This window comes from Rhinoderma darwinii, chromosome 5, assembly GCF_050947455.1.
Source record: "Rhinoderma darwinii isolate aRhiDar2 chromosome 5, aRhiDar2.hap1, whole genome shotgun sequence".
In the NCBI taxonomy this organism is placed as follows: Eukaryota; Metazoa; Chordata; class Amphibia; order Anura; family Rhinodermatidae; genus Rhinoderma; species Rhinoderma darwinii.
In genome coordinates this window covers 112,841,533-112,858,716 of record NC_134691.1, presented here as the reverse complement: position 1 = coordinate 112,858,716, position 17,184 = coordinate 112,841,533, and the positions used below count along the sequence as shown (strand labels likewise).

Sequence of the window (17,184 nt, the reverse complement as noted above, 5' to 3'; positions counted from 1 at the left end):
TAGGCCTCATTTACACGAGCGTATTATACGCGCGTGCGACGCGCGTGCTTTTCACGCGTGTCGTACGCACCTATAATAGTCTATGGGGCTGTTTAGACGATGCGTGAATTTTGCGCAGCGTGAGTGCGTTGCGTAAAACTCACGACATGTTCTATATTCTTGCGTTTTTCACGCAACACGCACCCATTGACTTCAATGGGTGCGTGAAAACAACGCATGCCACACTGACGGTCCTGCGTTGCATGCGCGAAAATCACGCAAGAGCTGTCAAACTCCTGAATGTAAACAGAAAAGCACCACGTGCTTTTCTGGTTACAAACATCCAAACGGAGTGTCAAATTAGAGATGAGCGCACCGAACTTCACCGGGTTCGGCCGAACTCGTTTTAACCGAACCCGGCAAAAAATGTTCGGGTACGCGACGTCAGGAGACAGTCACTGCCCACGGTGCTGAAAGACTTAAACTGTTTCAGCACCATGGACAGTGACTTTCGATCACAATATACATATACGTGTAAAAAAAAAACAGAAGTTCTGACTTACCGATAACTCCCGGCTTCTTCCTCCAGTCCGACCTCCCGGGATGACAATTCAGGCCAAGTGACAGCTGCAGCCAATCACAGGCCAAGCACAGGCTGCAGCCAATCACAGGCTGCAGCGGTCTCATGGCCTGCCACGTCATCCTGGGAGGTGGGGCCGGATGACAAGAGAGGGACGCGTCACCAAGGCAACGGCCGGGAGACCGGACTGGAGGAAGCAGGCAGTTCATGGTAAGTGTGAACGTCTTTTTTTATTCACAGGTTGGTGTAGATTGTGATCGGCATTCACTGTCGAGGGTGCTGAAAGAGTTACTGCCGATCAGTTAGCTCTTTCAGCACCTTGGACAGTGACGGGCGTCGACTACCTCATCTCTATGATGGCGGCTGCGCGAAAATCACGCAGCCGCGCATCATACACGGATGACACACGGAGCTGTCAATTGCCTTTTGCGCACGCAAAACGCAGCGTTTTTTGGCGTGCGCAAAACGCACACGCTCGTGTAAATGAGGCCTTAGAGTGAATAATCAGTCAAAGAGGCGGGGGGGGGGGGGGGGGGGAATAAGTGGAGAGAGACGCATTTTTCTTTTATAAGATATATTACTTTTTTTTTTTTTAGCACCACTTGTACTATAGATTTATGAGAAACAAATTTAAATGACAGTTAGGGTATGTTCACACGTAGTGTTTTCAGCTGTTTCTCGGGCCGTAAACGTCCCGAAAAACGTATGAAAAATCGGAAGCAGAACGTGGTGGTTTTTACGTGGCCGCTTTTCAAAATGGCCGTGTAAAAAAACGCCAGCGAAAAAGAAGTGCATGTCACTTCTTGAGCTGTCTTTGGAGACGTTTTTCATTGACTCTATAGAAAAACAGCTCCGAAAATGGTCGTGAAAAACGTGAGTGGCTTAAAAAACGTCTGAAAATCAGGAGTTGTTTTCCCTTGGAAACCGCTCCATATTTTCAGGCGTTTTTGATTTTGTGTGTGCACATAGCCTTACACTTTAAGATCACATACAAAGCAGGAAACATTTATCCTGGGTGAACCAGATCCTGGGTGCAGCAATCAATATGAAGAACATTTCCTTATTCCTCTGGCAAGTCACAACTTTAGAAAACAACTGTTGCACTCAACCAGGGATCCTACAATGCAAAGTGAGGGAGGGTCTCGCCTTTTCACCTACGGCTTCAGGAATAATAAGCCGATTAGATCAGTTACCTCCAAGCCACACCTGTTTGCTCGCCCAGGTAGTCTAATATGCCTCTGAAAAGTCCGAATAAAAAACGCATGTATGTCCAGGTTATCTCTAGGTCTTTCTCGTCCGACTCGAGCTTTGCCTACACCGGCTTCTTTCAGGGCGTAAGATCAGAAGTATTAAAAAGTAACACAAACCCTTAAGATGAAATGATATTACTATTTTATAAAGTAGAAGGTGCTAGTGGAAAAAAATCTAGACTGACGTTCCTCAAGTGGTGCTATTAGTCAGTCTGTGTGTAAGGCGGCATTCACACGAGCATGTCAGATTCACACGTGTAAATCTGGTCCGTGTGCGTTGCGTTACGCATCAGTGTGCTTTGCGAGTGACATGCATTTTTCACACACTCGGACAGCACATCTTTTCTTATTTTTTTTTAAATGGAATTGATGTGCAAATAACGCACCGCACACAGATGTGCATCCATGTACGGTTTTCACGCACCAATATAGGACATGCAGTGAGTTTCACGCAGCGCACTCTCGCTGCGTGAAAACTCACGCATGTGTGAACGGCCCCATTGAAATCAATGAGTCCGTGTGCTGTGCGTGATTTCCATGCGCAGAACACGGATGAGATTCACGCTCGTGTGAATGGGCTCTAAGGCTCTGGTCATATCTGCGTCGGAGGCTCTGATGGGGACCTCCATTGCAGATTCCGTCTTACGGCGCTAACTTGTCCTTCAAAATGACGGAAACCCAACAGAACCCATGAAATAGAAACTCAACAGAGCCCAAGGGTTCAATCGGCCGCCGTTGTTTCCGGCAATTCTGTTTTTTCCATTATTCTGTTCCTCTGACTGAAAACAGTAACGGAAATTGTATCTTAGATGTAAACAGCCATATATAATCTTTCCCACAAGTGCAGTACAGTATGTCAGTATTTCTGAACATCAATGCTCCAATGTAGGTTGTGTTCACATGCGTGTTTTTGCAGTCTTTATTTTCTGTGTAATTTAAACTGATGCATAAGTGTAGTAGTGTGAGTCTTCATTAGTTCCATTAGGATTAGTCTTGTCATAATGTCTATCATGAAGTCAATTGGTTTTTCAATCAGTTTAGATCAGTTGCAGAGCAAACATACTGCAAAAAAATCTCATCCAAAATCTTTGTTCACATTAATGCTATGGCTTCTGTTCTTAGGCTGAGTTCACACGGGGCAGATACCTTGCGTAACTATGGTGCCGTTTTTTCGCCCAGAATGGCCGCTGCGAAAAACTGCAGCACTTAGCCGGCATGCTAGCAAGCTGTCCTCCTGGGATGACGTCTCAGCCTGTGATTGAAGCGTAATCCCAGGAGGCCGGCCCTCTGACGTCATCCAGGCCGGCCTCCTGACATGACGTTTCATGCATGTGACCACCGCTACAGCCTGTGATTGGTTGCAGCGGCGGTCACATGGGATGGAGCGTCATCCCAGGAGGATAAAACACAGACTTGTAGGTAAGTTTTACATTTTTTTTTTTGTTTTCGCAGTTCCGTTTTTTGCGATGGGATCGCTGTGAATCCACTGCAAAAAACGGAACAACTGCTATTTGATGCAGGATTTACATCCCCATTGAATTCAACGTTTATGTAAAAACAATTGACATGCTGCGGAATGAAATTCCGCACCGCAGGTCAAATTCTGAGTGTTTCCGCTCAGTATTTACGCAGCGTATGGATGAGATTTGTTTTACCTCATCCACTTTGCTGCTACTGTATTTGCTGCAGATTTTCCGTAACAAATTCCATTGCGGAAAATCTGCAGTATTTACGCAACGTGTGTAACGTAGTGACAGACATTTTACACATATCTCTATTTGCACAGTAAGGGTATGTGCACACGATAACTGCAATTATGTCTGAAATTACGGAGCTGTTTTCAGGAGAAAACAGCTTCTGAATTTCAGACGTAAATGCATGTACTCGCGTTTTGCGTGGCGTCTTTACGGCTGTAATTTGGAGCTGTTCTTCATTGGAGTCAATGAAAAATGGCTCCAATTACGTCCCAAGACGTGACCTGCACTTCTTTTGACGAGGCTGTATTTATACGCGCCGTCTTTTGACAGCGAGGCGTAAAATGACAGGTCGTCGGCACAGTACATCGGCAAACCCATTGAAAGTAATGGGCAGATGTTTGCCGACATATTGGAGCCGTTTTTTCAGACGTAATTCGAGGCGTAAAACGCCTCCATTACGTCTGAAAATAGGTCGTGTGAACCCAGCCTTATAGGGAGACATTTGTCAATCAGCGGGGAGGCGGATGAAGTGGGCATATTATGCATATCATTGGACTCCAAGCTGCAGCGCTGACCACACGCTGCAATATATAATGCAAGTTCTCAAAGATTACTGCAAATTACTGACTTATCGATAGACCGCTGAAATCTGTGTGTCTGTCACTACTTTATGCTGCCATCAGACAGGCAGCATAAATTCTGTCAGATCCTCTTTAATGGAGCCATGACTGGTACGATGGATCCATTTTCAAAGGAATCCAAGCAAATCCTCACGGATCCCATTGGCTTATAATTGGTTTCCATCAGGCTTCTGGTATTTTGACGGCAAGTATAGTACTAAAGACCACACTATTCTTACCATCAAACACCGTGGAACTCCCTAACTGAATGAGTCCAGTTTGAAGAGCCAACTAAAGCCCATTTCAGTATTCAAAACCAACAGTTTGTAGGGAATTGTGCCTTGTATAGAGGAGTGTTTTTGTCCGATATACAAGATCTTTATCTCATGAAAAGTGAAGAATGGATAGTGCTCCTTCGTAAGATCTATGTGTGCACTCACTGGAGCTGCACAGAGATACCAAGAATGAGCAGATATCTTACAGACCATCTTTACCCATCTATATTATCATCTCTCGCTGTGTCTGTACACTGACAGATCTAGCAAAGCCATTATAAAATGTGCTGTACCACTCATAGGGATGTCATTCAGATATAAACATCCAACAATCCTATTCCATTCAGGTAAGGCCTCATGCACACTTCCATCACCGTTTTCACGGCCGTTTTTCACGGATCCGGGTGTCCGTGATCGGATCAGTGTGGTTCCCGCGTGTACTCCGTGTACACTTTCATGTTTCAGTTTCCGAGCGCCGCACATGGTTCTCACAGTCCAGCGGTAGTCACTGTCCAGGGTGCTGAAAGTATTACGATTAGTGCTGGATAGAGAGAAGGGGCTGCACTGATCGGCAGTGACTACCGCTGGACAGTGAGTACCATTTGCGGCGCTCACAATATAAATTTCCTTCAAAAACCCCAACTCAGAAAAAAATAAGTTTATACTTACCAAGAACTCCCTGCTTTTTCTTCCCAGTCCGGTCTGCTGGGATAACGTTTCATCCCATGTGACCGCTGCAGCCTATCACAGGCTGCAGTGGTCACATGCACTGCTGCGTCATCCAGTGAGGTAGGACTGGATGTCAAAAAAGGGACGCGTCACCAAGACAATGGCCGGGGTACGTATAAACTTTCTTTCTATCGCTACCGCTCTCTATCCAGCACTGATCAGCAGCCTCTTCTCTCTATCAGTGATGGGGCTGCCGATTAGTGCAGTGCAATATCTCTCTCTACGTGTACTTCTGCCCGCCTGGCCGTTGCTAGGCAATGGCTCTGTCACACACGGACAGCACACGGATGGCTTCCGTGTGCCTGCAGTTTTTTTGACGGACCCATTGACTTGTATGGGCCCCACAGTTACTTTTGTCGGAGCGGGACCGTCCAAAAAACTGAAGTGTGCGTGGCCCCATTGAAATGAATGAGTCAGGGTGCTAGCCGTCAAAAAAACGGCTAGCACCCTGAAGGAAAAAACGGAAGTGGACATGGGTCCTTAGTTGTATACTTCAGAACTCCAGCACAGTAGAATATTTCCTTTTGAGTACATTCTTCATACTCTGTGTATAACCAGACACTGTGGATGTTCAAGTGAAACTGGTTGTTCAAGTGAATCTACTTTTCTATTCCAGTCATTGTCAACTGACGGTATGAAGCTACAAGCCTACGTTGTAGCGACAAACCTTGTACACAGTGTTTAGCTTCCCTTTTAAGCATTTGAGGAATTTGTCAGATCGAAACCTGTGCTTGGAAACTTTATGGTTTATAAATTGGGCCACATCATAACCAAAATGTTGTCCCTTTCTGTATTTTCCGATCTGACTTTACATTTATTAGAAAATAACCATAAATTGGTTATTGTGAAGTAGAGAGATGAATTCATGAGTAAAGTTATGAAGACTAATATTTTGTGGCATTGCTAGAGAACTTGGTTGTCTCATCTATCTTATATACTGCTATAGCATCATGGCTAATACAATGTACACAATCCCAATTACTGCATCCATATTCCTTGTCTTTCTCCAAATTATCCTAAAGACTCGTTTACATTAGCCAATAATGGTTGCAATTGCTTGTTTCTGAGGGCCAATTCACACCTGCGCTCGCCATTCCATTGTTCTGCTCTTTTAGAGGAGTAGAACAAGGGAATAACCCGAGGCACCGATTCCGTTGTTCCACGGACATTACTGGCGGCCGACAGAACTAATTTTCGACTGGATCTGTGACAGAGGCCCCTAGTGGAGCCTCCGGCGCAGGTGTGAAACGGCCCTAAGTCATATCGATAATGGCCCAATGTGAGTGCAGGAAAAGATCCATAATAAAGGACAAAACTATCATAGATCTTTGACAATGACGCAACAAATTATTCTCATCAGCAACATGATCGGAAAATATAAAAACTGCTTGTAGCCACATTTACAATGCACCCTGCCGGGCTATGGGGAAACTTGGTGCCTATGAGGATTGTAATCCTGGAAATGTTTAACTAACCCTCAGGGACAATTTTTCAAAGCACTGCCAGTGGTATGAAAAAAATTGTTATGTGCAAACAAGCCTTGACACTATTATTTGTCCATACCTACTAGTACAGATGTAGCGATTTAGCCTAACCCGGCCTAATGTTTCAGATTAGAAAAACAAAGCTATTAGAGGGGTAGGTATCTAAATAACAACATAAAATGGCTGGATTATGAGTATAATATAGGGGGCTGTGTACGATTTGTGAATGAAATGATAGATAGACTTTAAAGGGGTTTTCCGCCAAAACTGTGGTATTGCTAGGATATTTCATTTACTTACTGATCGATGGCGATCTGACTGCAGGACACCATAGAATGAAAGAGCAGCAGCACTGGTTGAGCGCTACTTCTTCACAAATTATCCCTGCACATTGCCACCGGCAGTGCAAAAACTGCAACACAGCCCCTGGTGCGCCGCTGTGCAGGGACAGAGCCAAAGGAACCACAGTTTCTTAGGTCAAATGCCCAATGATCATAATGTTATGGCATATCCTAGAGATATGCCATTATATTATGAGATCACAACACCAATTTATGATAGTGTAAAATATTGAAATTCACAAAAATATGTTTAGTGCAATACGTTATCTCAAAACAGTCGAATAGCAAATGAAATCAGGTGTTTATTTAGTTTATATCCTTTGTTTCACCTCCTTGGAGATGTGTACCTTTTGACTCTTTAATTGACTTAAAGGGGTTATCCTGGGACCAAAAATTGCATTGCAATAATATATTTATGTTAAACTAAGTAACTTACTAATATATTTTAATTACAAATTCTGTGTTAAATGGTGCAGTTCAAACCTCATGAATTATTCAGGAAGTGCTGGAGCTTTTCTGATAATGATGACGCTCCGACACGGCCCCACGTGACTGAGCTCTTGCTTCATATGCTGTTGTGAACATGATCGCAAGGGGCTGTCACATTGCCTATTGCTTGAGTCCCGAGCAGAGCATCAGCTAGCGCTTTGCTTGGGACTCCAGCACTGCTCCCGACGTCCATATTTGGTCAATTCAGGGGTTTCCTATCGCTGGAGTCCCCGAGCAGAGCATCAACTGATATTCTGCCTGGGGACTCCTCAACTTCTGCCCACGTCATTGTCACTGTCCATATATGAACAATGATGTCGGCAGCACTACTGGAGTCCCCCGAGCAAAGCATCAGTTGTTGCTCTGCCTGGGGACTCCACAACTTCTGCCCACGTCCTTGTCACTGTCCATATATGGACAATGACGCCGGCAGCACTACTGGAGTCCACAAGCAAAGCATCAGCTGATGCTTTGCTTGGGGACTCCAGTACTACTCTGCCGATGTCATTGTCCATATATGCACAGTTACAATGACGTGGGCAGAAGTTGTGGAGTCGCCAGGCAGAGCATCAGCTGATTCTCTGCTCGGGGACTCCAGTGATAAGAAACCCCTGAAATGACCAAATATGGACATCAGGAGCAGGGCTGGAGTCCCGAGCAAAGCGCTAGCTGATGCTCTGCTCGGGACTCAAGCAATAGGCAATGTGGCAGCCCCTTGCGGTCATGTTCACGAACCGCATATAAAGCAAGAGCTCTGTCACGTGGGGCCGTGTCGGAGCGTCATCACTATCAGAAAAGCTCCAGCACTTCCTGAATAATTCATGAGGTTTGAACTGCACCATTTAGCACAGAATTTTTAATTAAAGTACATTAGTAAGTTAATTAGTTTCACATAAATATATTATTGCAATGCAATTTTTGGTCCCCGGATAACCCCTTTAAGCAGTTTATAATAGCATCATATATTAAATAGGCTGCTTTCATTATTGGTATTTCACTTAGATTGATGAGTCACATAGATAACCCATATAAAGTACCTATAAGGGCCCATTAACACGAGCGTGAATAACGTCCATGTGCTGCTCATGGAAATCACGTGCAGCACACGGACCCATTGATTTCAACGAACTCCACCACTGTGACAGAAGCAGCATTTCTTTATTTCTTCACCCATATGCTTCTATATTTCCATATATGATTATTATATAAGTTATAATGTGAAGATTTATGCCGTGACTTTTACATTATGACGCAAGATCACACATAAAGATAAAGCGTGTATCTTCAGGGCATCGAGTGTTTGCTTATGTCTTGGAAGTAATTCATACTGTGCATGACCATGATTGAATAGACCCAACAAAGTGATTCCCACTATTTGCCTTGGTAAAGACACTGAACTAGTTGATATGTCCCACAAAATGCTCCAGAGCTTGAAGAGATCTGATCAAACAATAGGCGTAGAAAAGATGTGTAATTAAAGCCCTGGAATCTAATTTGGAGGTGACCCAGATTTTGAGGATAATTTCAGTTTTAGGCCAGTCAACATTGCAACGTGTTATTAAATGAAGACTACATTCTGTCCTCATTACAAAGGAACACGGCTTGTATCCCATTCAGGGATATTCTTAGTTCCTATTGGTAAACAGGGCAGATATTGAATGACATAAAGCACATGCTGATAGATCTGAATGACCTGTGGAAAGGACAGTGACAAACAGGGAGTACAGTTGTGAAGCTCTGCCTGAACACATCTAATGTTGCATTCATTCATTGTTCAGATATATATCTCATGGAAGGTACTGATTCTTCTTATGGAGATCCAGCCGGTAGGGAGTCTTTATTGCGGTGCTCCGCGGTGTACTGCGCTAGAGACAACGTTTTCTTCTGCTATTTTACTTTTTTAATTTATCTAAGAAATTGCCTTGAATATGTTGCTATACAAAGCTTCATGAATCTGGTCCACATGAGCATTAGGCTGGAATCACATATGCCGTTTCTTGTGACTCGTATAAATGAGCCAAACACCAGAAGTGGATCCAAAAAGAAGGAAGAGAATAAAATAAAGACTTATATGACTTCTCACTTTTGTATTCACTTCTGTGTGTGGGTCAAAAAACTGCCACAAAAACGGCATGTGTGATTCCATCCTAATGTTTTTGCAGTGGGTTATCAGTTCTTAAGCTGACCATAGACATGCCATTTGGCCAACAGCTATCGCCCCTTCCACCATAAACGTGCCTGTTCAGGTCAGCTGAAGCGTTATGTTAGTTTTTAGGTGGGAGCTCGGATTCTTTGGATAAGCTGCCGCCATTCACCTCTGGCAGTAATTATTTTTAAGGGAAACTGTAGGAATGAGATTGAAACCCAACCTGTCTGATCTTTGTTCCCCATCCCGACTGCCGACTTTAGGAGGTGGTTTACGAACATTGTTAGTGAAAAGAATCTCATGGCCAGTTTTTTAACTGTGAAAATGGGCTCCGGTGAAGCTGGGTTACAACTGGTCTGTATGCGTTTTCTTAGTATATACTCTGCTATGCTCACAATACGGTGTAGAGGTATAGCAGTAGGTCATACACTTATGTAGCCCGATAATTGCTTTCCAGCATTGGTCTATATACTTGTTATCCCTAAGGCTGCTCTGTAGACAAAATAAATATATCGCTCTTACAGGCATCTTGTGGTGTCCCCGAGCCTAGATGATCCCTGACTCTAAACCTATGGACATGAAATGTAGTTTTGCCCATCCCTCTGACGACATCAGGAATTTTAGGGGCGACTTCCAATATTTTTGCTTCTCTACCTGTCCCAATGGATACCCCAGCAAAGTGGGAGATTTCTAGTCTTTACAGAACTATCTCTAGGACAAGGGTCTTCCATATAAAAAGGGATTTCCTCTTCTCTGATGGCTTTGATGGCTCTTCTTACACACTCCGCAGTACATGGGAGCACTCTAACTTCCTACAATTATTGCAGCTTTCTGATATTGCTCTTTCAAATTGGCGGGTTCAGACGGCCCTTGTATCTTTTCACTTCAGAGGACCTTCAGGCAAACTGGTCCCTTAGATTATTAGGAGAATCCCTCAGTAAATATAGGCTGTGCCCCAATGACAATCACCGGCTATTCTTACTTAAAGGGTTATTCCCAACATAAAGTTCAATGTTCCAAGCCCCAGAAATGTAAAAATAAACCTCTTTCTAAATCCCTTCTGTTTTCTGTAGTGGAGCGTTTGTTACATATGCCCTCCAATGAATCGCGTCTGATGTATTTAGTTGTGCTGGTCGTTTCCGTTCTTAGCTATGATGCGCTATGAATCGTGTATCATAGCAGTCTCAGGAGCGCGCAGGTACAGCAGGCAGCGTTGTCATTTTATTACAACGCCGCTTTCTGGTCAACAGTGATATAAAGGGAGATATTTAGTAGAAAAACATTTGTGATTGAAAGTGATGAAATAAAAAATATGTAGGGGAAAATTTTAAAAAAATGAAATGGAGCGCTGGCAGAGCATGCGCACCAGCACGCAATTCTCAAGGAGCACACTCATTCCCCCGTTCTCCTCATCTCTGGGGGTCGCAGCGGTCGGACTCCCAGCGATCACACATGTATCCTTTATCCTGTGGATAGGGGATACATGTGTTTTGTGGAAAAACCCCTTTAAAAGCAGTCAATTACATTACTGAAGAATGATAGGTGAAGCCAGAGTCAGTCTACACATCATATGATCACCTTTATAAAAATTGTCTCCCCTGCTGTGCCTCACAAACAGCTAGTGGGTGCCTCACAGTTTGAGAAGCACTGCTGTAAAGCAACACAGTCGACCACTGAACGCCCATACACTGAGCGCAACGTCAAATATTTGCAACTCTTCTGGCGTCCATGTTTATTGCTTTATATAAAGTGTACTTTAGTATTCGCGTTTTTTTTTTTTATATGTTGGTCTTTGTTATTTCTTCAGTAATAGTTGTACTTTAAAGAATGGAACATTATCTTATAGTCTATATACTTCTTGTAATAAAGGAAGTTTTTTCTACGGGTTCATTAGCTTGTTTTGTGTTTAACAACATATTTCTAGAACATCTGGTTCCATGTCAGTAAGGCAGGGCCGAGGGCATGACTTGTGTACACAGCACTTCGTAAGGATCTACGTCCCTTTAACTGCTCAAATGCCTGACAGCAGACTTTAATATGGTGTATTTAATACACATAGTCTATATACGTGTGTGTGTGTGTGTATATATATATATATATATATCATCTAAACGTCTTTTTTTTAGCAAATTTAGTTTCTGGCTTTTATTAACTGGTGGAATTCATAGTTTTATAACCGTAATAACTAGGCAGAGGCTTTTACTGAAATGTTATCAATGTTCTTTCTTCTGATAAATAATAAAACAATAAGTCTGATGAAAAAAAATAGCATTTTTAGTCGCATGTAATATCCTATGGGCCGTAGCACTTTTGTAACTAGGGACTGAGATAATTGCATCATTTGGAGGATTCACTCTTGTATAGTATTGGAATCCGACATAAAAACAGCATGAAGCACTTCTACCTCCCTCATTTTCCTTGCAGCACCAAAATAGTGCACCTGAATAGTAACATGGAGTCATAGAAAATGATGAATCCTGTCATTACTTTTAGGAAAAAAATACGCCATCCCTAGAGTTTAGGACGTATTGTTACCTGTCACTAATTGACATGGAAATGCAACTGGTGAATGGCAAAAACGATACGGCACGCTACTGCTCGCTTACCTGGGGTGGTTTTCTGCACCTCGGACCACTAGAAAAGTATAACTTTCATAGAAATATAATTATATATGTCTTCTGTAACATACCTTTTTTTACCTCTATGTTCTATATACAGTATTTGGCTTCTTTCACACAAGCGTCTATATCTCTAGAGAAAAACTCTAAAGAGATAAAAAGTAAGAAATAGGCAAGTGTGAAAGAGGCCTTTATATGTAAGATAATTTACCATTAAAGGGGTTGACCCCTATTAATGGATAAAGGGTGATCTCCTATCTAACCACAAATGATCGCTGGGAGTAAGGGTGTATTATCACGTTGCCATCATATCACATTTTTGCTCTGATTATGCAAAAAATGCAGTATGACCACAACATGTGAATACAACCTTACAGCAACCGGGCCTGGGTGATCAGCTGATCACCAGGGCAGATGCATTTAGATTCAGCACGCATCAAGTGTTTTTTTATAGGGGCAATACAGGCTCTCACCTAGCTGGGTGTGAGTGTTATGTCCAATAAAAGAATACTGGATAGCATGATCACGTATTTTTCATTTTATATTGATTCAACTGAGGGTGGAGCAGCCATATCAGATAGACTTTTTGCAGCTATCTGGATTGTGAATTGGACACTTGTTGTTTCCCTTGCTCTTTTTGTTTCTAACCCCCGGGAATTAAGAAATGCACATACAACCTTTATATATGCAGTAACATCGTGGTTAGACTAAGTGTCAATTATATGAATTATAAAAGAAGATATACACCTTAAGTATTATGGATATGTCACTTGGGTCGCTTGTTATAAAAATGCAGGGCACTGCATACAGTGTCCACAGAGTCTGGTCTACCTCCACATGTACAGTTAGGTCCAGAATTATTTGGACAGTGACACAAGTTTTGGCGTTTTAGCTCTTTACCAAAACATATTGAATATACAGTTATATAACCAATATGGGCTTAAAGTGCAGACTCGCTTTAATTTGAGGGTATTTACATCCTAATTTGAGGAAGGGTTTAGGAATTACAGGTTTTTAATATGTAGCAGCCTCTTTTTCAAGGGACCAAAGGTAATTGGACCATTATCTCAAAAGCTATTTAATGGACTGCATGGGCTATTCCCCCGTTAATCCATCATCAATTAAGCAGGTAAAAGGTCTGGAGTTGTTTCCAGGTGTGGAATTTGCATTTGGAAGCTGTTGCTGTGAACCCACAATATGAGGTCAAAGGAGCTCTCAATGCAAGTGACACCAACCGTTAGGCTGAAAAAAATGAAGAAATCGATCAGAGAGATAGTACAAATGTTAGGAGTGGCCAAATAAACAGTTTGGTACATTCTTGATAAAAAAAGAGCGCACTGGTGATCCTGTGAACTCCAAAAGGCCTGGACGTCCACAGAAGACAACAGTGGTGAATGGTCACAGAATCCTTTCCATGGTGAAGGAAAACCTCTTCAACATCTACCCAAGTGAAGAACACTTTCCTGGAAGTAGGTGTATCAGTATCTAAGTCTACAATAAAGAGAAGACCTCATGAGAGCAAATACAGAGGGTTCACAACAAGGTGCAAACCATTAATCAGCCTCAAAAATAGAAAGGCCAGATTAGACTTTGCCAAACAACGTGTTAAGAAGCCAGCCCAGTTCTGGAACAGCATTCTTTGGACAGATGAAACTACATGTACATGTACCACAATGATGGGAGGAAGAAAGTATGGAGAAGGCTTGGAACGGCTCATGATCCAATGCACACCACATCCTCTGTAAAACATGGTGGAGGCAGTGTGATGGCATGGGCATGCATGGCTGCCAAAAGGCACTGGGTCACTAGTGTTTATTGATGATGTGACTGAAGACAGAAGCATCCGGATGAATTCTGTATTGTTCAGGGATATACTTTCTGCTCAGATTCAACCAAATGCAGCAAGGTTTATTGGACGTCGCTTCACAGTACAGATGGACAATGACCCAAAACATGCTGCGAAAGCAACCGAGGAGTTTTTTTGTAAGGCAAAGAAGTGGAATATTCTGCAATGGCCAAGTCAATCACCAGATATCATCCCTATCGAGCATGCTTTTCACTTGCTTAAAGGGAATGTGTTGCCAGAAAAACATGTTTTTTTTAAAAAAATTAAACATTTAGTGTGTGGGTGATTAAACATTGTTCAAATTTTTTTTATTTTTTTGCACGAGTCCAGGAAATATTATAAATTATTTCTAATTTATAATACTACCCATTTTTGGTCACTAGATGGAGCTGTTCCCAAAATTGCAGCATTGCAACATTGGGTTAAAAGCCCTCGCTCTAGTGAGCTCTCAGCATCGCCCCCTCCTTTATCCTGGCTAGTGCCGGGATAAACGAGGGGTTTGAGCGATGTAACCTCCTACACTGTGTGTCGCCATTTTTTGAGCTAACCCACAGTGTAGTAGGTTTACATACAGTAGTAAACACACACAAACACGAACATACATTGAAATCTCTTACCTGCTCCTGCCGCCGCGGCTCCCTCCGGCCCGTCCGCTCCGTTTGCTGTCGCTGGTGCAAGTGCACAAATCCGGAAGCCGCGACCGGAAGTAGTAATATTACTGTCCGGCCGCGACTTCCGGTCCACAGGAAAATGGCGCCGGACGGCGCCAATTTCGAATAGGACTGTGTGGGAGCGGCGCATGCGCAGTTCCCACACAGACGCCGTACACTGCAGTCAATGGGACGGGAGCCGTTCGCAGTCCCTATGGGACTGTGGCTGCCGTATTCCATGTCTGTATGTGTTGTTAATCGACACACACAGAAATGGAACAAAAAATGGCAGCCCCCATAGGGAAGAAAAAGTGTAAAAATAAGAAAAAGTAAAACACAAACACACAAATGAATATAAACGTTTTTAATAAAGCACTAACATCTTTAACATATAAAAAAATAATTTGTGATGACACTGTTCCTTTAAGACAAAACTTAAAGAGGCTCTGTCACCAGATTTTGCAGCCCCTATCTGCTATTGCAGCAGATAGGCGCTGCAATGTAGATTACAGGAACGTTTTTATTTTTAAAAAACGAGCATTTTTGGCCAAGTTATGACCATTTTCGTATTTATGCAAATGAGGCTTGCAAAAGTCCAACTGGGCGTGTTGAAAAGTAAAAGTACAACTGGGCGTGTATTATGTGCGTACATCGGGGCGTGTTTACTACTTTTACTAGCTGGGCGTTGTGTATAGAAGTGTCATCCACTTCTCTTCACAACGCCCAGCTTCTGGCAGTGCAGATCTGTGACGTCACTCACAGGTCCTGCATCGTGTCGGCACCAGAGGCTACACTTGATTCTGCAGCAGCATCAGCATTTGCAGGTAAGTAGCTACATCGACTTACCTGCAAACGCCGATGCTGCTGCAGAATCATCTGTAGCCTCTGGTGCCGACACGATGCAGGACCTGTGAGTGACGTCACAGATCTGCACTGCCAGAAGCTGGGCGTTGTGAAGAGAAGTGGATGACACTTCTATACACAACGCCCAGCTAGTAAAAGTAGTAAACACGCCCCGATGTACGCACATAATACACGCCCAGTTGTACTTTTACTTTTCAACACGCCCAGTTGGACTTTTGCAAGCCTCATTTGCATAAATACGAAAATGGTCATAACTTGGCCAAAAATGCTCGTTTTTTAAAAATAAAAACGTTACTGTAATCTACATTGCAGCGCCGATCTGCTGCAATAGCAGATAGGGGTTGCAAAATCTGGTGACAGAGCCTCTTTAAGGCAGAAAGACCCACAAACAAGCAACAACTGAAGACGCTGCAGTAAAGGCCTGGCAAAGCATCACAAAGGAGGAAACCCAGCGTTTGGTAATGTCCATGGGTTCCAGACTTCAGGTAGTCATTGCCTGCAAATGATTCTCTACAAAGTATTCAAAAAAACATTTTATTTCTGGTAATGTTAATTTGTCCAATTACCTTTGAGCCCCTGAAATGAGGAGTCTGTTTAGAAAAATGGATGCAATTCCTAAACGTTTCACAGGATATTTTTGTTCAGCCCCTTGAATTAAACCTGAAATTCTACACTTCAATTGTATCTCAGTTGTTTAATTTCATATCCAATGTGGTGGCATGCAGAGCCCAAATCATGAAGATTGTGTCACTGTCCAAATAATTCTGGACCTAACTGTATATGAATGAACATCATAACGCCGGGGGTGTTCCTAGTTCTTTTGCGGTCTGTAATTTAATGCTGACCCTATACAGTCAGAGAAGAGTGACCCCTGAGAAAATGCTCTCGCCTCACCCATGAATGGTGCACCCCTCCACATGAAGAATAGGGCAACTATGGCCTCATATCAAATGTTCATAAACAGTAATGGGAACAAAACTGACATATTCCTTTTTATTTTGTATTTCAGGGAAGGCAATTCACCCTCTGATTCTTCAGTGATTTCCTACGCCGAGTTACGTAAACAAGTTTGCAAGTTGGCAAATGTCTTGAGGAATTTAGGTAAATGATGTGATATGTCTAATATTGCTGCAGATCCACAGTTAATTCAACCTTACAAATGTTGTAAAATATTTTTCTGCATATGATTGTTGTTGTATATACTGTATATACCATGTAAATGGTAATCTGCTCCATATCTTTGTTCATGGAAAATACAATAGTTATCATAGGAAACGTGTAGCAATAACAGGAATAATGTCGCGTATACACAATATTAAAATAACACACTTCTGCATGTCTGCTTATAAGGTTGGGTTCCCACAGTGCAGATTTGCTGCAGATTTTGCATGCGGTTTTTTTTTTCCTTGCCAAAACCAGAATTGGATCCAGTAGAGCAGATATAAGGCCTTTCTTTATATATTTCTTCTGTTTAGGTTCTGATCCTGGTTTTGGCAAAAAAAAAACATTCAAAATCTGCACTGTGGGAACCCAATCTAAAGCCCTGTTCACACTGAGTTTTTTGCAGGCAGAAAAGATTTTGACCTGCCTGCACGCTGTTTGCCGTGTTCTTCGCA

At 42.7% G+C, this 17,184-nt stretch overlaps 1 protein-coding gene across 1 annotated transcript in view; it reads left to right on the top strand.

Moving 5' to 3' along the window:
• Positions 1-17,184, top strand: part of LOC142651553 (acetyl-coenzyme A synthetase, cytoplasmic-like) — a 52,922-nt gene that overhangs the window by 3,240 nt on the left and 32,498 nt on the right. The window contains exon 3 of the mRNA XM_075826416.1: positions 16,578-16,669. Within this exon, the coding sequence (XP_075682531.1) occupies positions 16,578-16,669 (92 nt within the window). The remainder of the gene's footprint in view (positions 1-16,577; positions 16,670-17,184) is intronic.